Source organism: Capricornis sumatraensis, chromosome 9, assembly GCF_032405125.1.
Source record: "Capricornis sumatraensis isolate serow.1 chromosome 9, serow.2, whole genome shotgun sequence".
Taxonomy (NCBI): Eukaryota; Metazoa; Chordata; class Mammalia; order Artiodactyla; family Bovidae; genus Capricornis; species Capricornis sumatraensis.
In genome coordinates, this window is record NC_091077.1 from 79,341,333 (window position 1) to 79,364,776 (window position 23,444).

The 23,444-nt window shown below is 43.6% G+C and overlaps 1 protein-coding gene across 9 annotated transcripts in view; it reads left to right on the plus strand.

The window, feature by feature from the left end:
- TENM2 (teneurin transmembrane protein 2) overlaps positions 1–23,444 on the plus strand; it is a 1,060,439-nt gene that overhangs the window by 694,380 nt on the left and 342,615 nt on the right. For 6 of the 9 annotated variants that reach the window (XM_068980690.1, XM_068980691.1, XM_068980692.1 and 3 more), the window contains one exon: positions 22,726–22,960. In XM_068980690.1, coding sequence (XP_068836791.1) covers positions 22,726–22,960 — 235 coding nt within the window. The remainder of the gene's footprint in view (positions 1–22,725; positions 22,961–23,444) is intronic. The other 3 variants (XM_068980696.1, XM_068980697.1, XM_068980695.1) reach the window with 2 other exon arrangements.

The window sequence follows — 23,444 nt, forward strand, 5'->3', positions numbered from 1 at the left end:
GCGTTCTAAAGATAGCAGTGTGACATTTCTGTTTCATTGAAGCCCAAATAGTAGGCAAGATATAAAACATCAGAGAAGAAAAAGATGCGTTTGCTGATTTTCCATCGTCCCTACTGAGCTGCCTAGGTGAACAGTTGTAAGTAGGGAGGTTGATTGCAGGTGGGGGAAGGAATGGGGAGACAGCGCACGTGCCTTGCTGTAATTCTATATTTGAATGTTTCAGTCCTGTACAGATAGATTGAATGTACTGTGGAACCCGAGAAAGGAAACCCAATTGTTTCTTTATGTTTGTTTTTTTTTTTTTAACCTTTGGTTGTCTCTCCAGTACGCTAACGTGAATGTGTCTATTCAGAGTCTGTGTTTGCTCAAGGTATCAGCCCAGAGGAATAAGCCAGAACCATAGCCTATGGTCAAAAGTATTCATAAGTGAGCCTACTAATTATGCCTGTGTGTTTCATCATCACTTCATCCACACAAACGTAATATGAAAGTGAAGTCGCTCAGTCATGGCCGGCTCTTTGCGACCCCGTGGATAGTAGCCTGCACCAAGCTCCTCCGTCCATGGGATTTTCAAGGCAAGAGTACTGGAGTGGGTTGCCATTTCCTTCTCCAGGGAATCTTCCCAACCCAGGGATTGAACCCAGGACTCTCACATTGTAGACAGACGCTTTACTGTCTGAGCCACCAGGGAAGTCCAAATGTAATATAGCTGTAATAAACATCCATATGTATGTGTGCAAGACTGAAGTAGACCTTGATGAATTTCAGAGACTGCTCAGGTACCTCCTCCTCCAGGAAGACTTCTTGCATCCACTAAGCCAGAAATCAGCAAATTTTTTCTGTAAAGGTCCAGATAGTAAATATTTTAGGCCTCACTTTGTGAGCTACATATGGTTTCTATCACATATTCTTTTTTTTTTTTTTAACTACCCTTCAAGGATGTACAAAATATTCTTAGCTCAAGGACTGAAAATGGTCCATCGGCCATAATTTGCCAACCCCAAGACAAAGCCAAGTGTCCCTTGTTTTTTCATCCAGAGCAGCCTCTACATCGTACTGAAAAGAGCTCAACTCAAAATTCTCAGAGGGGAGCGTCTTATCTCTGCAGCCCTGGCCTCAGTGCTGGCAAGTGTTCATTTTCCAAATATACAGTGATCGCCGCCTTCCAGTTTTATATTCCAGCTGGGAAAAAAAAGATCCTGTACAGAAACGAGTTAAGTAACGATTCAGAACACAGCGCGTGTTCTCGACAGATCTTTGGCAACTTTGGCTTTCTGGAATAGAACCCCGAGTTGAGAAATAAGTTTTTTCAATGCCCTCTTAAGTTCCCACAATAGCTTTAAGAAAGCCTTTGCTCTGTGCTTCATTAGGCCTTCATCTGGGGTCCTGTTTGTTCTTTCTTAGCATGCAGGGTTTTTTTAAAATTTTAATAATTTGGAAAAAAAAAAAAACCAACTTAAAAGATGGACAGCAGGAAGAGAGAGGTGTGTGCGATGGTGCCTGGGCAAAGCAGTCGGCCTAGAGGCAACCCCAAGATTGACACCAGACAGCCTGACCTCCAAGAAGGAGACAGAGTAAATCAGAAGGAGATACAGAGCTAGCTGACTGCCTAGTACAATTATGTGTGCTCTTAATAGGTTTTCAGTCATCAATTAAATGTTGAATTATGCTCATTAGGCTCCCTTTAAAAATACAGCCAAATTTAGCTTCCGATTTCAAATTATTATATCTACACAACACGGTTAACATAAAAATATATCCAAGCACTTGCAGACAGTTTTGGTTATCTGGAAAGTTCCCTCATTGGACCCTCTCATTTTTGAATAATGTGTGATGAAAGGCACATTTGTGACCCAGGACCAGATAGCATGAAGAGCAAGGGGTGGAGAGGCAGATGACCTGGGCTGGTTCTTCCTTTCCAGCTATGCAGCCTGACACAGTTACTTTCTCTAAGCCTCAGTCTCCTGGTCTCTATAATGGGCGCTCTCTTAAGGTCACTTACTTAGAGAATCTCATTATTCTGTGTTAAGTAAATATCTTATCGTTACTTCACATTCTGTGTTAAGTAAATAAAATTCTTGACACAGAAGCTGACATAAAGTGGGGGCTCAAAATAGTTAGCTATTAGGACTATAATTATTATCAGCATTATGATAAAGTGTGAAAAATGAATGTGACAGAGTACTCAAGGAGACGACATAAAAGTATAAATATGAAAGTTGAAAGCAACTGAGAAGGTACGTTATGGAAGGTGCTACTTGATCTGGAACAATCATGTGAAGCCTAGAAATCAAGCTAAACTGGGACTAATTACCTCAAAACTTTATTTACCCCTGGGATACTTTCTTAGGTTGAGAAAGTCTGTTTTCTTGAACAGTAAAATCCACACACATATTTTCACATCAGATTCTACTCTAAACTCCCAAATGTTTTGAATTTCCAGTACCCTATCACCTTAGAGTTTTGTTCCTTGCTGAAGGCAGAAAGGGAGTGTGAACTGTGGAGTGCAAGGACAGAATTTCACTTCACTCAGGTGGCTCAGTGCTAAAGAATCCTCCTGCCAACACGAAGACTTGGGTTCAACCCCTAGGTTGGGAAGATCCCCTGGAGAAAGAAATGGCAACCCACTCCAGTATTCTTGCCTAGAGACTTCCATGGACGGAGGAGCCTGGCGGGCTACAGTCCATGGTGTCGCAAAGAGCTGGACACCACTTGAGCACACACACACGCACGTCACTCAGGCCACCAGAGCCCCTCCCAGAAGAAGGGGACAAGATTCACAGTTTTTTCCCCTGCAATTTTCTTTGAAAGGGTTCTAGCTTCAAAACCATGCTTCATTGTATTCCCCAAATGTAACCCAGTGAAGTTACTGACACACCACGCTGGTCGTGACCTTTAAAAGCAAGGACCTAAAAAAAAAAAAAAAAAAGCAAGGACCTGAAAAGGACTGCTTCCTTCTGGAATAATAAGCGCTGATGACAAGCCTAGTCACTGATGTAACACAGAGAAAGGGCTGCTTCAGAGGGAGAAACTGGGACAAGGGAGTTTGGCTGGAGCAATGAGAAACGTTGAGAGCCTTTGGGTATTAACCAGACTGGCAGCGTGATCCCCGGGAGGAAAGACAAAGATAGCTCCCGCCTTCCTGACTCAGGACTGCCCAGACTGCTGTGCCACCCTGCCCTCCCGCAAGGCTCTGCTCGTGCAGACGATCTCCGTGAGTGGGCGTCTCGGGTCCAGCCCGGGCAGCACCGACTTTCCACGGCCTGGCATCTGTGTCCTCAACTCCGCGGTCAGCGGACGGTTGTACAGGCAGCCCTGCCCTTGTTTCATCCAGGTAGGCAGAATGACGGTTTCTGATTGACTTTTCCTGGAGGCTCAAAGCAGAGAAGAGGGGCGGGAAATATCAAAACAATAGATGGCATTTTTTGCTGTGTCCTCATAAGTGTGTGGGGGAAACATCAAAACATCTAAGGGACAGGGGCAGAGACAGGGGAAAAAGTGTGCCCGGGAAGGGGAAATAAGATGTGAACTGTTCTCGCAACTGAGCTGGAGACGGAGGAGCAGAGAAGAGTGTTTAGCACAATGGGGCCTCCTGTTATTTGTCAGTGCCTACGGTACCCTGGTTAGAATTCTCGTCCCTTCCTGGGACCAGCCCGTGTAAGCCGCAGTCCCTGCTGTGAGTGCAGGCAATGTCATTTTCCTGTACCTGCCCCTCCTTTCTGCTCGGAGCCCAGCCCCATCAGTTGGGGACCTCCTGGGCTCTGAAGGACAGGACCGATGCGGGTCACAGGTGCTAGAGCTGCAGACACTATGCTAATTACCTCACACCTGTTTCACCAGGTTAAGCCGTTGCTGTTGGCAACCTTGATATCCCTTTTCATGTATCCATTCCCCAGCAAGGTGTCATTGCTGTCCCCCTACTCCCCACCCCCATCCCCCAGCAAGTCACAAACCTTGGACCTGGGACTTGGTCCCTCCTGTTAGGAGACAAGGACAGTAAGGAACAGCCCACAGGAAAGTAGCATCTCTATGTGTTACCTGGAGCTGATGAAAGAAGAGTTCGTTCCACCTGCCGGGGAAGAATGAGGTCAAGAAAGGCTATCAGGGGGATGTGAAATGTACAAGATGAGAAGGCATTGACTAATTGCTGGCACAGGGCCCAGGGACCAGTGCAAGCCAAGTCAGTGTAGGTGGCCCCCTGAACTGCCAGACCTGTATCCACTGCTAACATCCCCTCTATTCCTGAAGGTGTTTTCCCAATATATCCATGGTATCGTGCAGAACTGTGCTGTCACTTTAGACAAGGCAGGAATGAATGGTTTTCTCCACTTCTCCAAGCTTACGTTCTGTTGAGCCCCAGCCGTGTAGCTGAGCTGTGAGTCCCCGTAGGGGTTCCTTCTAAATACTTTTACAAGTTTTGCTATCTTTTATTATGCTGTAATTTTCTTATACTCCCTTCTACTTATGGGAAATTTCTCAAGACAAACAGAAGTTTCTCTTCCTGGGTAGCAATTTCCATTCATGAAAAATTGCCTTGTGTGCAGTCAGGAAGTATAGCAGGTTGTGAAGCTCTGTAATTTGTTTCCCATCAACTAATAATCTTATTGTGATGAATAATACAGTACTGTTAATGTTGCTACAAGGTTATGGATTGTGCTGAGTGTCAGGAGAGGAGCCGACAGTGCCGTGCAGCAAAGCCATCCTTTCTTAATTTTACGCAGCAGAGTTTCTTAAATAGCTTGCGAGAGAGACACAAGCTTCACCAAGCAATATTCTAATGAATTCAAATATAAAAACTATTAACATCATACCGGTAGGACTTTTGCACAGATGTTGACTCTGTTTTGACTTGTTTCTGGTGTGCTTTTTGTTTTTAAGGATGTGCTAGTGTATATATTGAAAGCAGATGCTCCAGGTTTGGGGGTTAATTTGCTTCCTTGTTTTTCGGAGAAGAGCCTCAGCTTCTCTACCTGGAATGGCTCCTGATCTGATGCAAGTGTTTCCCTGTTGACACCGAATAACTCTGTCCTGCTCTCCACATCCATCCACATGTTTAATTTTGTTTTATCAATATTATATTTTTAAAAATTCGCATACAATATCTACCTTTATGGTGTAGGGTTCTGTGAATTTTAACTACATGCATAGTAGATTTGGGTAACACCATCACTCTCATGACACAGAACAGCTCCATCACCTCAAAAACCTCCCTTGCACCCTCCTTTTGAATTAGATTGGCCAAAAATTCATTTGATTGGTATTTCCTTAACATTGAAAACCCAGACGAACTTTTTGGCCAACCCAATAGTTACATCTCCTCTCCTTCCCAACCCCTGGCAGTCACTGGTCTGTTCTCAGTCACTAAAGTTTTCGGGTTTTTCTGAGGATGTCCTGTGAGCGACATCATACAGTATGTAACCTTCTGAAACAGACTTCCTTCTTTCAGCGTGTGCCTTGGAGGTGGGTCCCGCTCGCTGTGTCCCTAGGCAGTCCCTTCCCTTGCCGCGCACTATTCTGTTGGGTCCCCCCTTGTTCATCTTTGCACTGGTGGTAGGACCTCTGAGTTGTTGCCTGTTTTTGGTGATTGTGGATAGCGCTGCTATATGACTCTTTTGTGTGCGAATTTTGTTTTGAATATTTTTTCCATTTTATTTTTTAACTGGTGGAAAACTGCTTTACAATGTTGTGTTGGTTTTTGCCATACAGTAACGTGAATCAGCCCCCTCCCTCCGTCCCCTCCCTCCCTTCCCCTCAGCCCGCCCCTCTGGGTCACCACAGAGAGCCAGGCGGGGCTCCCTGCGCTCTTTGGCAGCCCCCCCCTCCCCCGCTAGCTGTCTGTTTCACACGCGATCATGTGTGTGCGTCAGTGCCGTTTCTCAGTTAGTGGCCCCCTCACCTTCCCCAGCTGTGGCCGCACGTCTGTCTCCGCGAGGTTCGTCAGTTCATGTGTGGATTGCGGGTGGACGTACATTTTCATTTCTCTAGGGTGAACACCTTGGATGGGGATTATTAGTTGGTGTGGTAAGTGTAGCATCGTGGGACACTGGTAAGGTGTTTCCCAGGGTGACCGTACCATATTGCACCCCCACCAGCAATGTATGGGAGTTCCCATCGTGGTATTTTATTAGCTTTCACGTCTGTCAAAAGTATGTTCTCACATAATGCTCTCTTTTGTCATGAGCTGCTTCTAACTTCATAATTTCATATTTTTTAGTTCCCTAATGAAAGAGCCCTTAAATTCTCTCTCTCTCTTGTTTTTTAATCTTTATTTGGCAATGCCAGGTCTTAGTTGCGGTACTCAGGATCTTCAGTCTTCATCGCGGCATGTAGGGTCTTTAGTTGTGGCATGTGGGATCTAGTTCCCTGACCAGGGCTTGAACCCAGGACCTCTGCATTGGGAACGTGAAGTCTTAGCTACTGGACCACCAGGGAGGTCCCTAACTTTCTGTCTTTTTAATGTTAAAGTTAACTTTTTTGAAGAAGAAGAAGCATAAAACATGTTTGCCTACGTTTCTCAGTTCTATTTATGGTTTCTTCTTTGGTTCAGATTACATGTGTTTTAATTAGGAAAAGATATCAATGATATATGTCTCCGTGTTTTCACAGAATGAGGGCCATGAGCTTAGGGTACTTGTAGAGGCGCAGACAGATGCAGCTTGGCTCATCGGAGTAAACCCGAGTGGTAAAGCCTCTTCGTGGTCCACTTCCATTTTCACTTTATGTCACCAGGTGTCTCCCTGCACCTTACGTGTGCATGAAGTACCCCGAAGGTCATGTGTGTCCTGCCCATGTGGCTGAGAATCCAGGACAGGCAAGCCAAGTCTGAGTCCTGCTAAGAAAGCAGTATAGCACGTATATTCCATGTGCATAATTGAGGACTCCAATTCACCACGCTCTGTTATCTAGAATTAAACATAAAAGACAGTCGATAAATACCACATTCAGTTGAAAATACAAATGAATCAAAATGTTATAGTTTCTCTCCACAGGTAATAATTAACATTCTTGTGAATTTCTCAGTGTGTCACAGATCACCCTTTAAATGGTATGCTGCCAAAAAGAGAAAAATCCTTGTACACTGAGACATGTGGGTATATAGACCCAACAGAATAGTGAGTTAGCTTCTGGAGATAAGATTAGGGTGGGAGGAGTAGGTAAGGATGCATGTTTAGTTTAATGATATACATATAGGAAAAATTTTCAAAGCAATATGTCATAATGGTCCTTAGAAAATGTTTTTGTGTGAACTGCAACATGAATAAAAACCTTTATGAAAAATGAAGCATTTTGATTGTTAACAATCATGAAGGGAAAAAAAGTTAAGGTGAGATCTTTGTGGCTCCGTGAAAAGGCAAGCATAGGTTATGACTGTCTTTCCTGACCTTCCTAGTGGTCAAAGATTCTATAACCGCAAAAATCCATGGGATCCAGGGTAAAAGCTCAATAATTAATTGCTAAGTGAATGTGCATGGGAGTAAGTAAAAACATGAGTGAAGGAACAAACAAGTGGTTGAAAATGATTTGTCATAAGTGAGCTTAGCTCGTGGGTCACTGGGCAAGGAATTAATGGGAGAGAAGGCAAATGGAAGAGAATATGAAAGGCTTTGATAAATACCCAACTAGCATATGACTTTGCGAGGCTCTGTACAAAGAGAAACCCATAGAATGAAAGCTTTTTTCTATTATGTGCTGTGTATATCAGCGGTCCCCAACCCCCTGTTAGGAATGGGGCCATACGGCAGGAGGTGAGCAGTGGGCAAGCAAGTGAGCTTCATCTACCGCTCCCCATCACCCCCCATGACTGCATGAACCATCTTTCCACTCCTAGTCCGTGAAAAAAATTGTCTTCCACAAGACTAGTCCTTGGTGTTAAGTTAGAGATTTTTGTAAAGATTTAATGGGCTAAATATGGCCACGGGGCATTGTTTAATGTATAACATGCCAGTGGCATGTGATATATTACGACTCCGATAATAGTCCTAGAACAGAACAACCATAAAATATCTTACATTTGTAACCATACAGTAAGGAAGCCTTTGGATTTCTTCTGATCCAATCCAAAAAGCTTCCTGCAGGAGGAAGAAATCCATCTACCTTGCTTTTGATTTGCAAATCCCCTGCAGCACCCTCCTTTCCTTTGCCACATTCATTTGCTTTTTGTGTTGTGAGCCACAGAGATAAATCAGGATTTACCCAACGCAGATGAGTCAGTGGCCTGCAGCAGAGGTTCTTTAACACAACAGTTTCATGATGGAGAAGTGAACATTTTCCAGTGGCCTAGACAGCCACCAGAGATCCTGTTAGCTGAGTTTGGAAGAGAAGTGCGTCTATTCCCACTTGGGGTGTGTCAGAGGCCTCTGCCATCATGAGTTCCGTGGGGATTTCAGCTTGTAAGGCATTTGTTGTCATGTTTGGGTTGCTGCAGAAGAGAAAAAATTGCTGCAGTTTGCGTGAGATCGAGCTGTGTTTTGGTAAGGAAGCCCGCCATCTTTTTTTTCCCTGAACTTCGGTCAAGTTGAAGCTTTTACAATTTGTCTCAAAGGATATCAAGCAACAGCCCCTTTGAAAGACTTCCAGATCTGTTAGAATTTGGACTCTCCTTTTGACTCCTTTGTTCTTACCTTACTTCTCAAAGTGTCATTCATTCATTCTCTCAGCAACCCTTTGTTGTATCTACTAAGTGTTCCAGGGGGCAGGAATTCAGCAGGGAATAAAACAGCCTCCTTGCCTTCTAGGAGCTTATTTTCTAAAAGACAATTTTTCAAAGTGTGATAAGTGCTTTAGACAAAAAGAAAGCAGTGTAAGGAGGATAAGCATGCTGAGGTTGTCTTGAGAAGGCATGTCCTGAAAGATGGCACGTAGCCAAGACCTGCACACACAAAAGGAGTGGGCCATTCAAAAGTCTGTATCCCCGATCAAGGGTGTGGTGAGTTCAAGGGACCTAGAGCTGAAGCCCATTGGCTAAGTCCCAGATCAGGCGGAGGCTAGAGAGGACCAGAGCCTTTCACGTTTACTTAAATGTTTTCTCTGAGAACCAGGCTTGAAGCTGAATGCAAGAGACCGACCTAGGCTGATAATCTGGCCAATCCCTACACACGCCACAGATTTTAAAATGTCTTTGTTCTTGCTTTTTACTCTGCCTGGTATGTTTGTTCCCCCAGATATTGGAATGGCTCTCTCCCTCTTTCCTTCAGGTTTCTGATCAAATATCATCCTACTGAGAAGCCTTCCCAGGCCACACTATTAAAGTGTCAGATAAGCAGTGTTAGAAATGGAAATTATTTGCTCCACCAAATCTGATTATTTCATGAGAGAGATGACTCATTCTCTATGTTATGGGATTAAGAATGATCCCATTTGAGATGACAAATACTAGAAAGTTTCAGTAACCTGAGAAGCCCTGAGAAACAAATGGCTAATTCATGACTTACACCATGTAAACGTGATGAATAACTCAGGGCCTCAGTGGGTTCACTGGTGAATTAGCAGTGATAGAGCAACCTGTTTGGCTCATCAGTGAACCTGAGCAAAAGAAACTTAAAAGTCTGGATTTTTCCGCTGGTTTTTCATGAAAAATGAGGGCTGATACTCAAACAGGAATACCAAGGTTCAGGAAAAGCTTAGCTTTTCTGATGCTGATTTTCATAGAGAATAAGAGAACTTATAAAAACTGGAAAGCTATTGATAAGGCCCTTAAGATTATCCACCATCGGATGGTTTTATTTCAATCTATTTATTACACAAGGTGAAAATTAAGGGCACTGATTATTTCAATGTGTTTTAAGACCTAAAAGAGCTACTATGACTCATGAGTAGGAAAAAAAACCTTGTTCTTTTTTAAATCTAAGTACAGTTGATTTGTTACGTGTTAGTTTCAGGTGTACAAGAAAGTGATCCAGTTCTACACATATACATACAGATATAGATACGGTCTTCCCGGGTGGCACAAGTGGTAAAGAACCTGGCTGCCAACGCAGGACATGTAAGAGATGTGGGCTCAGTCCCTGAGTGGGGAAGCTCCCCTGGAGGAGGGCGTGATTACTCAGTTCAGTGTTCTTGCCTGGAGAATCATGGACAGAGGAGCCTGGCAGGCTACAGTCCATGGGGTCACACAGAGGTGGACATAACTGAAGTGACTTAGCACGCACACATAGATACTGTGATATATGTATACATATATATGTATATCAGTTCTTTTTCTGATTTTTTCCATTACAGTTTATTATAAGATATTGAATATAATCCCCTATGCTCTACAAAGGGTCCTTGTTATTTTATGTACAGTAGTATGTATCTGTTAATCCAAAACTCCTGATTTATCCCTCCCCTTCTTTCCCCTTTGGTAGCAAAAATTTGTTTCTATATCTGTGAATCTATTTCTGTTTTTAAAATAGGTTCATTTGTATCATTTTTAGATAAGAGTCCCTTATTCTTAAAGGTGCCATTTACTTCCACAATATCTGGCAACAGGAAATTTTCCAAGTCATTGAAATAGTCTCAGGATCACAGGATCTATTTCACGCCTTTCTCCATCATCTCTAGAAAGAATTAACCGGATAAGATAGAAATAAATAAATACTGACATTTCCTAAGTACTTACTATTCATGATGCATTTTCTTTGCACTTTAAGCATACTATCTCATTTAACTCTCTTTACCAAATGGAAATGGTTATTAACTATCTTTTATGGATGGGGAAACAGAGGCATGGACAGGTTACCTACTTCATAACTCTGATTGTTGAACTCAGAAGTCACCCAGGGAAAACTGGAGAAATCAATATTGAGAAGGCTGTGGAAAAGTCCTGGAAATAGCATACTGAACTGTGGCTAAGAGGAAATTCTGTTTTCCAAGGGGGCACGGTGGGAGACGGTGATTCTCATGTCACTGACACCTCCTCCCCAATAAAATGGAGATCTGCAGGGCACACTGGCCTCCTGTTGGTCCCCGTGTTTTCTGAAAGTTGTTTGCACCCTGCGACTCTTGCATCAGGCCGAGGGGTACGTGTTCATGCTCGTGAACCACCATATCCTGGGAGGGGTACGCTTCTTCAGAATGCTCTCGGATATTTGTTTCTCCAGCATAATTATGTGCTTGTGTGTGTGTCCGTGTTTATTCATCTTGAAGGCAGACCTGAAAACATCGCCAGCAATATGCCCTGTATATCCCATTATGTCCACTGTCCCTTGACATGAAACCAGACGCACAAAGTTCAAGGTCTGACATTCAGCTGACTTTTGTTTACATAGTATGGAGAAACTTTTGTTCTCTTGCCTTATAAGGCTCATACCATGAGAGATTTGGGGAAAAGGTCACCCAGAGAGTAAATAATTCTGCTGAGCTTTGAAGTGAAAATGTGCTAGGAACCTTTATCCTGTCGTTGCCATTTAACTGGTGTGCTTCAGTCATTCTTGGTATTAATGAATGATGTAGACCAGAGCATGTTCCCATCATTCTGTTAATCAGAGGCTCAATCTGACATCAAAATCAGATTTTATCTTTGTTTTGATTCCCTTCCTATGTTCTGGGAAAAGAATTGTGACCATCTCAAAGGAAAAAAAAAAAAAGAATGAAATACACCCCAAGGAAAACCTAGTTTAAAAGCTAAAGTTTGACATCTTGATGGAAGAAAATTCCACTGTGATTTTTATTTTTCAAATAAAAAGAAAAAAGTCCAGTCTTTGAAAAACATATTATCTTTCATGGGTAGGGAAATATCCAAATTATGCCCAGCCTATTTTACAATAAGACCTTGAAAAGCTATGCGATGAGCTGGAATGAGAGGAGTTTAAATTTCTGATGCAATTCTCTGCTTGGGAAAGTGATAATGCAGCTCAAATAAGAGAGAGTATTTTCTGCTACAGCGCAACAATCAACATAACGTCTGGGCGTATTAATAATTTCACTCCTAAACTTCTCGACTGGGAGAGCATGGGTCTTAATAGCATTGTCAAGATCCTTAGGGCAATTGAAAAACCCAAAATCATTACTTTTCACTGATAGGCTTTCCTCTCCCAGAGGATGCCAAAATACCTAGGGTAATGTAGATTTATTGAAATGCTCAGATAGGCACTGCTCAGATGTAACTTTGCAATAAAATCTTCTCTTTAGAAGGATTTCTCTCAGATATTTCAAGTGGTCTTTTTTTTTTTTTTTTGTCTTTGTCACTTGGAAAGAGCTAATGGAGTTGACACTGATCTCAAGTGATACTTTCCTGATGATTTAAGAAAGCAAGGAGTGAGAAAAATAAGAAAGTAAGGAGTGAATATAGGGAAGGGTGTGGTAAAAATAATGTGGCACTTCAGATTAAAATCCCTTTCCCACCCACCAGAGGTGAGAACTTGCCCACCTGGGGCAGGACGGTCCCAAACCAACAAGCAACTTGAAGCTTGTAATTCAAGGGTAGCTGCTGGCTTGGCACCCGATGCAAGAGTTCCCTCTCTCTTCCTTCTCCCCCGTCAGGAGTTCCTGCCTGTGCACGGCTGGGTTTTAGCTGAGCAGAAATGGCCCTATGCTGTGATTACAGCTCTGCCTGAAGCACTGCAACAAATTCCAGGATCCCCCTCAGACCCTCAAGTACACAATTGGCTCTCAAATGGCCATCACCTAACAATCTCCACCGGAAAAATATCAACAGCAGCCCAAAAGCGCCTGTGAAGGACTGGCTTCAGGTTGCCTGGGAAAGATGTTTTCTAAGTGGTATGAAGTGCTCCCCTCCCCATCTGAGATCTAACTTTGTTCCAGCGGGGCTCCGCAGCAGACAGACAATGTGATTATAAAATCCCAGAGGGGATCGCCCTTTACATGCAATGTCCAGAATAGGCAGGTTCATGGAAACAGAAAGTAACAGGAGGAATTGGACAGCACCTGCTGGTGGATATGGGGTTTCCTTGTGGGGAGTGGGGGTGACAGAAATGTCCTCAAATTAAACAGTAGTGATGGTTGTACATCTCGGTGAATATACTTTTAAAATACTAAAATGTGCACTTTAAGGACTGAATTTTATTATGGCTCAGTAAAGTTGTCATTAATAAAAACTAAACGAGCAGAAGGTCAGGCAGAGCCAGGACCAAACATAAAAATAGAGGGGATGGAAGTCACCTCTCCCCTGTGTCTGCCCCTCTCCCTGTTAAAGGACCTTCTGAGGCAATGGGAACTAGGGGAGTTAACTGGAATGCGCAAGGAGCAGGGGCAGAAGTCTACTGTGATTCCTCTGAGCTGAGGCTCACCAAACAGAACCCTCCAGGGGCATCAGCTCATTTGTTCACTCATTCATTCTGTGCTGTTTCCATGCCAGGCACTGTAGCCTTGTGCTGGGGATATAAAAACAAGAGAGATAGGCTCCTTGTGTTGGAGGAGCTCACAGTCTCGTGCAGAACACAGGAGGGTCCAAAAATAATACAAAACTTTTTGCCAAGGGTGATGAAAGAGATAGTGCACTGGAAAGGGGCCCGGATATAACGTGGTTAAATATGAAATGTACAAAAGGAAGCCTGTATCATGTAACCTCCCTGCCCCTCTATTTCCTCCTCTTTGAAATGGACAACAATATCTATTCTGAACGTTATAAATTTTTCTTCAATTTTTTTTTAAAATTTTGATTTCACTGGAGTAGAGTTTATTTGCAATGCTGGGTTAGTTTCAGGTGTACAACAAAGTGATTCAGTTATGCATACTTATTTTCTCTCTTTTACAGATTCTCTTCTCATCTGGGTTATCACAGAATATTGAGTAGAGTATTATAAGTTTTAAATAAGGTGAAATATATAAAGTGCTTATCACACAGGTGGGGCTTATTAAATGCAAACGATTGTCCTTAGATGAGCTAAGATGTCGCTCTGAACCCTAGCTGTTTATGAACGTAGGTAAATCTGACAACACGTCTGCCTTGCGAGTATCATCATAAAGGTGCCCGGAATGCTCTTTCTCTGAGATCATACATTTTGTGTAAGCAAGTAAACTACAGATCACTCCTTATGAGTGAGTACTGTCCTTTCCTTCTCTGGTGCTCCGGTCAGGCTGAATGGGGTCTTTCCAGGAGGGCCAGCCTCCTGGCTCCAGGACCGTGCAACGCAGACTGACAGGCCCTGGCCAGGGAGGCCCTCTGGGAGATGAGAAAGAGGCTGTAACTTGGCTTCTCCTTCACCTTGTATTCTTTCTTTTCTCCTCTCTTCTGACATGCAGAGAAATAACCTGACAAAAGCACAGTTAGATGTAAGAAATAGTACAGACAAGTCAACCATCCCACATGCCAGCAATACCATCAGTGGGTCAATAATGAAAAATAAAGAGTCTGTTCTTTAGGAGAAAGATCATTCAGTAGATGTTAAGGGAATGAGGGAGCTCGCTGAATGTCTGCAGGGTCCAGTACTTAGAGGCAGGTGAGTAAGCTTCTCTCCAAACGGAGGAGGAAGCTGAATCTGGATCATCCTCTGCCCCCTCATCCCTGGGCTGTTGGCAGAGGCCTGCCGATCAGAGCCAGCAGGACAGGCCCCGGCCGGCGTGCCCTTGTTTCCGCCTCCAGCAGACCTAATTGCTGCTCATCCCTCCCTCCCGCCACTGGTTATGGGAGGCAAGAATGCAGCACAGGGAGGGCCCTTTCGAGAGGTGCAGAAAAGAGACTGCTCTGCAGTTTGACTGTTCTGGCCTATTTCTCTTGATTCAAGCCATACTGTGAAGGGCAGATTCCCTCCACTTTCTCACGAGATCTGGTTCTGCGATTTAAGCAATGTGTGAAAGAGTACAGCAAGCCAGTTTTCCTCTGTATTTGCAATGTCTGTGTGCGTGTTAGTCACTCAGTCATGTCCGACTCTTATGACCCCATAGACCATAGCCCACCAGCCTCCTCTGTCCATGAAATTCTTCAGGCAGGAACACTGGAGTGAGTTGCCACTTTCTTCTGGAGGGGATCTTCCCAACCCAGGGATGGAACCCAGGTCTTCCGCACTGCAGGTAGATTCTTTACCATCTGAGCCCCCAGGGAAGCCCAAAGTAGTTTGACACTTCCCTGTCGGCAAATCGAACCCATGTGACAGGCGGGGATTTGCAGGGTCCTGAGCAAACCGGGGAGGGGTCCTCATTCCCTCCCCGTGAGATGCTTTCTAGAAGCTTGTGCTCCTCTGCATGGGGCAAAGTGGGGAGAAGACCCTGGGATCAAACACCAGCTTTATTGCTTACTGAGCTGTGTGACCATGAACACACTACTTAACCTCTCTGAGCCTAACTTTCTGGATCTGTAAAATGGAGATGATAAGAGAACCTATCCCATAGAAGGGAGTGGAAATACTCTGAAATAACTGAAGTGCAGCCCTTAGTGTGGGATCAGACACACACGGAGAGCTTAATTCACAGCATCTGTTTTCAATATTATTGGTTTGTCATCATGCTCATTGTTTTGTTTATGGAAATAAGAGAGCTCTGAATCCCAGGTTCCACTTCTGCAGGCTTTTAGAGAGATACTCCTGAGACCGCCTGTATTAATGTCACTTAGTCCCTATGCCCTTCTGCAGACAGAATCTGAAGGTAGAGGGGATCTGAGGATGGTAATTTTGCCTCCACATGTTGATTTGATATCTCACTGTGAAAGCTGCTGCCTAAAAGAGCTAGGAAAACTGGAGTGCCTCAAGAGGTATTCATCACTTTCGCCAGAACCATGGTTGCTATCACCGTTATTACTATTATTGGTATTATTAATTGCAAAGAAAATGATATGTATTGATAGCTTACTAAAGTGCCAAGAATTGTGCTAGGCTCCCTACAAATATTCTCATTTGATTATCCTAGCAATCATATGAAAGAAATAAAATGACTATACCCATCTTACAGATGAAGAAACAAATTCAGAAACAAGTACGTAACTTTCCAGGGATTACATAGCTAATAAGTGGCCAAACAGGAGTTCACAACTTATCACCAGCCTGGCCGTCTGCAATAGCCTCCACTCTCCTTAGTTCTAACCTGAGGCTTGAAAATGCTCACCTCTGATTCCCTGTGGTGCCCATTCAAGGGTAAAATTGAACAGGGTGTCCTGGTGCTGGTTTTCATCACCCAGAAACTCCAGAGTCTTTGTCAACATTATCCACACTTCAAATTGCTCTCAAGGTGGAACTTGCTCCAAAGATGAGGTTCAGAAGGCAGAGAGTTTGTGGTTAATTCATTATCTTGGGGGCTGAAGGGTTAAAATTTTTGAAGGCCAACAACTGGCATGCCAGCTCCAAGAATGAGTAAACTGTTGGCAGCTAGGCAGGCCTCTACTTTTATTTTTTCTTTCACACATTTCATCACCATTTTTAATCGCCAGGAATAATTGGTGTGGGCAAGTCAAGGCTATCTGAGTTCATCCCTGCTCTCCCACTGTCATCAACACCCTGCCTGGCAAAGGTAGACCCAGCCTGAATACCTCCCCAGCTGTTTACTTAGGAAAAGTGCAACAATAGCCAGTTATTGTGAATTTGCTTCCTTAGCGCCAAAGAGAATTCTTTCTTTACACGTTATTTAAAATGTGGGTGTTGTTGGTTTCCACATGCTATTTGAGTACTACTCATCTAGTCAACACAAAAGTTGACTCCAGTGTATGTGTGTATGTGCGTGTGTGTGCGTGTATATATATATATAAAATTTTTAAAGATCAACAATTATTTTTAAAGATCAACAATTAGCATGCCATCTCCAAGAATGAGTGATATTCATTATCTATTTTATATATAGTGAAGGTGTATATGTTAATCTCAGCTTCCTAATTTATCCCTCCTAATTTATTTATTTGTGGATAATGAATTAACCACAAACTCTGCCTCCTGAACCTCATCTTTGAAGCAAGTTCCTTCTTGACAGCAATTATGCTAGAATATGCTAGAAGTGGGGATAATGTTGACAGACTGGAGTTTCTGGGTGATGAAACTCCAGTATGTATTAATATTTATGTGTGTGTGTGTATACAATGGACTATTACTCAGTCATAAAAAGTAATGAAATAATGCCATTTGCAGCAACATGGATAGATTTAGAGATTATCATACGAGGTAGAGTAAACCAGAGAAAGACAAATATTATATTATATTGCTTATAGGTTGAATCTGAAGAGGAAAAAAAAAGACACAAATAAACTTATTTCCAAAACAGAAAGAGAATCACATACACAGAAAACAAACTTATGGTTACCGAAGGGGAAGGGGGGCAGGGGAGGGATAAACTAGGAGACTTGGATTAATATATACAGATTACCATAAACCCACCAAAGACCTAGTGTATAGCACAGGGAACCATACTTGGTATTCCAAAATAACTTTTAAGGGAAAAGTTATATATAGAACTGAATTGCTGTGCTGTACACCTGAAACTTAGGTGATATTATAATTCAACTATACTTCCATAAAAATTTTTCTACAAAAAGTGTTAATACTCTAAAATTTTATAATCCCAGACAACTATGTTGGAATTGATATTGTGACCTGATCAAGAAGTACTTCTTTATTTTTAAGACTCCACCGTTAACCAGCTGGCATTTAGGAAGGACAGAATATGTGAACAGCATCTCTTTCAGGAACAGAATTGCTGGCAACTGTCCCACAGCACATCTAAAACCTCAGACGCATAGACCGTTCAAGCAAACAATTCCAAATTAGCAAACAGTACAAGTTAAGTGTTCATTCAAGCACTTCATTTTTAAATCTACAGGAAGCACCTTCTCCATGAATTAACTTATCTTTGCTCGGATTCCTATCTGTCCCACCCTAGCTTTTAACAAAGGACCAATATATAGCTCCTTCTTCCTAGGACTAAAAGCTGCACAGCACCTAAAAACAAATTCCAGATTTCTGACTTCAGGATAAATCAGGTGCAGTATAATAGGTTAGCACAGTAATTTTAATGACAATTGCCTTTTGCTGCTAATAACATACTTATTAGGTTGATAACATGTAAGTGTTTATGCTACATAGTTATTCATGCCTCAATTACATGACTATGTGATTTCATATTTATGTAATAGAAGCGCCATTAATAAGATGCACATGAATTAAGCCCAATAAATGTGTGGAACTCGAAGTGGACATGAAGGAAGCTTCCTTCATCAAGCTGAGATATTCATCTGGGTTTCACCATAGATTGAAGGCAACACTTGCCTTAGAGAATGACTTTTTCATGTCATTTAGCTTCCTAGAAAGCAGTAAGGCATGTTGCTTGCCATTGTGTGCATTTTTTGAAATAGAAAACCATCACATCCAGCAAACATATTGGATGACTGCGACAAAAACAAACACAAAAAGTGCTTGAGATCATTAACTGTAGCAGAAGTGTTGTTATATTAGAGATACGTGACCCACAGAGAATGCTAAGGAACCCTGAGTTCAGGCAGCAGCTCAAAAGCGTAAATGTCTACCGGGCAGTAATACAAATGCATATATCTGACCAGGTGAATTTAACAGAGGTTGTTCAGGTTGATGACGGAAGCAAACAAACAAAACCACCCAATGGTGCTGGGCTGCATCCAGTTGTTGCCGTGAGGGAATACAGACTCGATATCTTCAATTTGTTTTCAAGAGAAGTCAGAAGTCTGGAACCCTATGTACAGTCTTGACCTTGAATTTTTGGTAATAGTCAGCTTGGGGTCTGCCAGTTTGTGACTCCTGCCCTCGGGAGATGAACTCTGGGCGTGCTCTTTCTGCTTAAATCTGGGCTCCTTGAGAGCTGCAGTTACTCTTTTATCCATCCTTCTGTTCCTGAGAACCAAGCAATGGTCCATGCACGCAGTTTGGGGGGAACTTGCCAGCCATCAGGTAGCATGTTTAGCCCTTTACAATCACCTTCCTCCCTACCTTTCACAGCAACCTTATGGGTGGTTACTGCTGTTTTCATCATTTGACAGATAAGGATGTTGATAATTAGAGAAATGAAGTCTGAGGCCTAAGTTCCCATAACCCAAAAGTGGGCAGACTTGATCCCTGAACCCAATTCTTTAGATATTATCTCCTAACCGCTGGCTCAGTGCCCCCTGCACTGCTCCTGCACCGTTCTGTTTATCCCCAGTGACAGCATTTGCCTCTCTTGTCAGTATCTTTTCCTTCTAGCTCCTGCTCCTAGTTCAAAAGTTTGAGTTTTGAATAGATAGATAAATGAGCAAATATGACCAGTGTCACAGCGGAAATGAGCGACAGTATAAGGAGAGCGTCCTTCAATACTGAGGAGGGGGGACCACTGTGCTGTTGTTGCTATTGGTCATTTGATTTATATGCAAAGAGCTTGCGGCTTTATAGGAGGGCCGGGTGAGTGGAGAGTTGAGTATTTGTTTATCTTCTCCTGTTTGTCCTCTCCATCCCTCAACCACCCCCTCACCCGCACCCCACCATGAAACCCTAGGCCTTCTCTTAAGGAGAAATGGAGAATTTGACATGTCTTGCAATTAATTGGAAAACTCACCGTCTGTCTGTTGGAAACATACCATACAACACCCAGGTGGGTGCTTCCGTTCCCCCCTGAGCACCACCGCCGGCTGTGTCCGCAGGAAGACACCCACAGGAATTCCACCCACAGGGAACACAGATGGACAGGAAAAGACCACCCAGGCTGGAGCAGGCAGAGAAATCTCAGGTCAGGGTGAACAGACCGGAAGCAGGAGGGTCCTGGTGTCTCACTTAGTGAATGAAATCCCTCACAGGGCCTCTTTGTACTTTGGGAGGGTGTAGCTGGAGAGCTGGAGGGTGGAGGCTGAGGGCCGAGGGAGATGCAAAGTTAGGGCTCGGGGCTGGGGAGGAGGGGTTCTCGCTTGTACTCTGATTCATCTTGCCTTCCCGAGGCAAGGCTCATAATTACCTAACTAATGGAGAATAATGACACCACTTGGATTGGAGTTGAGAGGGGGAGAAAGAAAGGCATGAGAATTCATTAACCTTGTGTGAGGGGCTTAGATAGCATCTCTGAAGGATTATTATTACATCATTTCACCCCCTTTTCTCCCCTCTTTCCACTAATACAAGACAGACAAATGCTAAATAACTATATAATAATACATTGCAAGACAGACAACAATGCCAGAAAATATAATAGCCTGCTACAGCAATGAAACTCCCTCAAAGTTATATTTAAAATGTCAGTGGTGCAGAATGGAAAATACGAATTAACAGGTTCATTTGGAGGACGCGATTTAAAAATCTATACAACTGTATGGTGGCATTTCCCACTGGGTTTTAGTTTTAGTTGTCTTTTTCCATACACAACACCCCCCCAAAAAAAAAATCACCCAAATAATTTCAGCCCAGAGACACAAACTTCGAGGAACCACTTTCCTCTGCATTTTTCTTTCTGTTTGCAATGGTCACTATGCTCCCCAAACCTAGTATCTTCTTGACATGTTGCCTTTCTCTCAGAACGTTTCTGCAAGCTTCCCAGGAGCCATGGAATGTAGATTACACCTTTTGGAGATGTAGCCTGGCCACATAAGGAGACAAGTAGTTGAAATTTGTGTCAAATTGCTTGTTTAAATGACTTGAGCCAACTTCTTAGAGCCAGGACAGCAGGGGCTGAGGATTTTCAAAGTTGGCAGGGGCCAAAATGACAAGGCTCGGCAGTCACCTGGTGGGCTGCCAAGCCCGACTGGAGGCTTCAAAAAATAAACTTTCTCAAAGGACACAAATTAAAAGTCATGTTTCAGCAGCCATTAAAACCAAATTATAGGCTTGCACTGCATAGTGAACGGCTCTCATTATCATTACGCTTAAAATATTTCACTTTGTAGATGGAGAACGGATTGCCAGGAAAACCATGGATGGGATTGTCATCCTTGGTCATATTTACAGGCAAATATGTAGAGGGGTGTGGTTGTCCTTTGTGTGATTTTCCTGCAAGGATGGAGGGTTTCAGGATTAGAAACTAGGATGCAATTTTGAGTAAGGGTCATCAACCCTGACTTTCTCCAGAGACTGAGTCCTCAGGGTTCATCTCTCAGAGGACAGATGTTATCAAGCCCCTGATTTGAGTGAGCTCATAGGTGTGTTTTGTTAACTCTCATTTTTAAAAAGGTATACATATATACATGTGATTGTGTATAAATGTAAAAGTGAAAGTGTTAGTCGCTCAGTTGTGTCCGACTCTTTGAGACCCCATGGACTGTAGTCCGCCAGGCTCCTCTGCCCATGAAATTCTCCAGGCAAGAATACTGGCTGCTGCCGCTAAATCACTTCGGTCATGTCCGACTCTGTGTGATCCCATAGACGGCAGCCCACCAGGCTCCCCCGTCCCTGGGATTCTCCAGGCAAGAACACTGGAGTGGGTTGTCATTTCCTTCTCCAATGCATGAAAGTGAACAGTGAAAGTGAAGTCGCTCAGTAGTGTCCAAGTTTTAGCGACCCCATGGAGTGCAGCCCACCAGGCTCCTCCGTCCAGGGGATTTTCCAGGCAAGAGTACTGGAGTGGGGTACCATTTTGGGTTGCTATTCCCTTCTCTGGGGGATCTTCCTGACCCAGGGATCGAACCAGGGTTTCCCACATTGCAGGTGGATTCTTTACCATCTGAGCCACCAGGGAAGTCATATGTAGTCATATGTACATATATATATATATGTGTGTGTGTGTGTGTATATATAAAATATATATATATATGTGTGTATACATATATATGTGTGTGTATATATATATATATAAATACACATACCAAAAACACACGCATATATATCTTCATTGTCAACATTTTTTTAAAAAACTCTAAAAGTCCAGATCTTCAGCTTTCCTAGAAAAACTGGAAGATCAGTTGCCTTGATCTCTAACCCCTAAATAGCCACGTGAGCCTTGATCTGAGTGAAGGCTGTTCCCTACCTGCTCCCGTTCACCTCAGTCCACTTCACTTTCCTGCCTGGCCCCTGATAGGTGTTTAAAGTTGCTACTCCCTGACTTCCAATATGCTATATTTTTATACCTTCAGAAAGATGCCATGCCGTTATTTCTTTTTATCTTTATTTTGGCCACACGTCACAACATGTAGGAGTTCCCCAACCAGGGATGGAACCCACGCACCCTGCAGTGGAAGTGTGGCGCCTAATACTGGACCACCAGGGAAGCCCACTCCCTCCTCCCTTTTTGGACATTGTTTAAAGAATGTATGGGGTATCCTGGCTTACCAGGAAACGGGCTGGGAACTTGTTACAACAATTGCTATTGCTAAGTCACTTCAGTCGTGTCCGACTCTGTGCGACCCCATAGACGGCAGCCCACCAGGCTCCGTCGTCCCTGGGATTCTCCAGGCAAGAGCACTGGAGTGGGTTGCCATTTCCTTCTCCAATGCATGAAAGCGAAAGGTGAAAGTGAAGTCGCTCAGTCATGTCCGACTTAGCGACCCGATGGACTGCAGCCTACCAGGCTCCTCCATCCATGGGATTTTCCAGGCAAGAGTACGGAGTGGGGTGCCATTGCCTTCTCCAGTTACAACAATGGTCATCCTTGAATGTCACATGACTTTCCTTGTGGAATTAATAAGTTTCGAATAATTCCCACTGGTCAGCCCTCACCAGCCTGGTTTGGCTCACCTAGCTTCTCATTCATCATTTGATGCCTACCTAAAGGCAAATCAAGGCATACTGTTTATTAGTAACTGACCCTAGGATGCTTGATGTAGTGTTACCTGCGTTTCTGGTTGGTGATGTTCAGCACTCGTCAATATCAAGGCTTTGGTTCCAGATAGAGTGTTCGCGGTGGCCGGCAGCCCCTGACCGCCATTTCTCCTTCCTCTTTTCCCAGGCCCTCCAAACCACCACAGCCAGTCGACTCTGAGGCCCCCTCTGCCACCCCCGCACAACCACACGCTGTCCCATCACCACTCGTCCGCCAACTCCCTCAACAGGAACTCGCTGACCAACCGGCGGAGTCAGATCCACGCCCCGGCTCCCGCGCCCAATGACCTGGCCACCACGCCCGAGTCCGTTCAGCTTCAGGACAGCTGGGTGCTGAACAGCAACGTGCCGCTGGAGACCCGGTAAGTCCCCATCATGATCACACATGCCTCCTTCCTGCCTCACCCTCCCAGAGCCTCGGGGTGGCGCAGAGCTCTAGTGGGGTGAAAACCCCACCTACGTTGTGGGACAAGCTGACCAGCTCTGGCTGTTCCCTTGGTGATTCCACCCTGGACTGCAGGTTGATAGGTATTTCTTTTGTTCACACGTGTCTCCTTTTAATGCATGTTTACTTTCTTCGACAGCTCCTGTGTATCCAACTAATAGAATTAGCATAACATATTTTTACACAAAGGCTCATGGGAAACATGCTTATAAGGGTATATTGACTGAAAGCTGCTGATAAATTATGCATTTAGCCTTTCCTGAAGTAATAAATGAAGACTCATTTGAAATTAAGTGTTTGGGGAGACCTTGAGAAACAATCCCCGATTCCAGACTGACAGAAGTATAATTTTAATTTATATTTCATCCAACATGCAGTCTCTCTTTAATCCCTCCTGTACA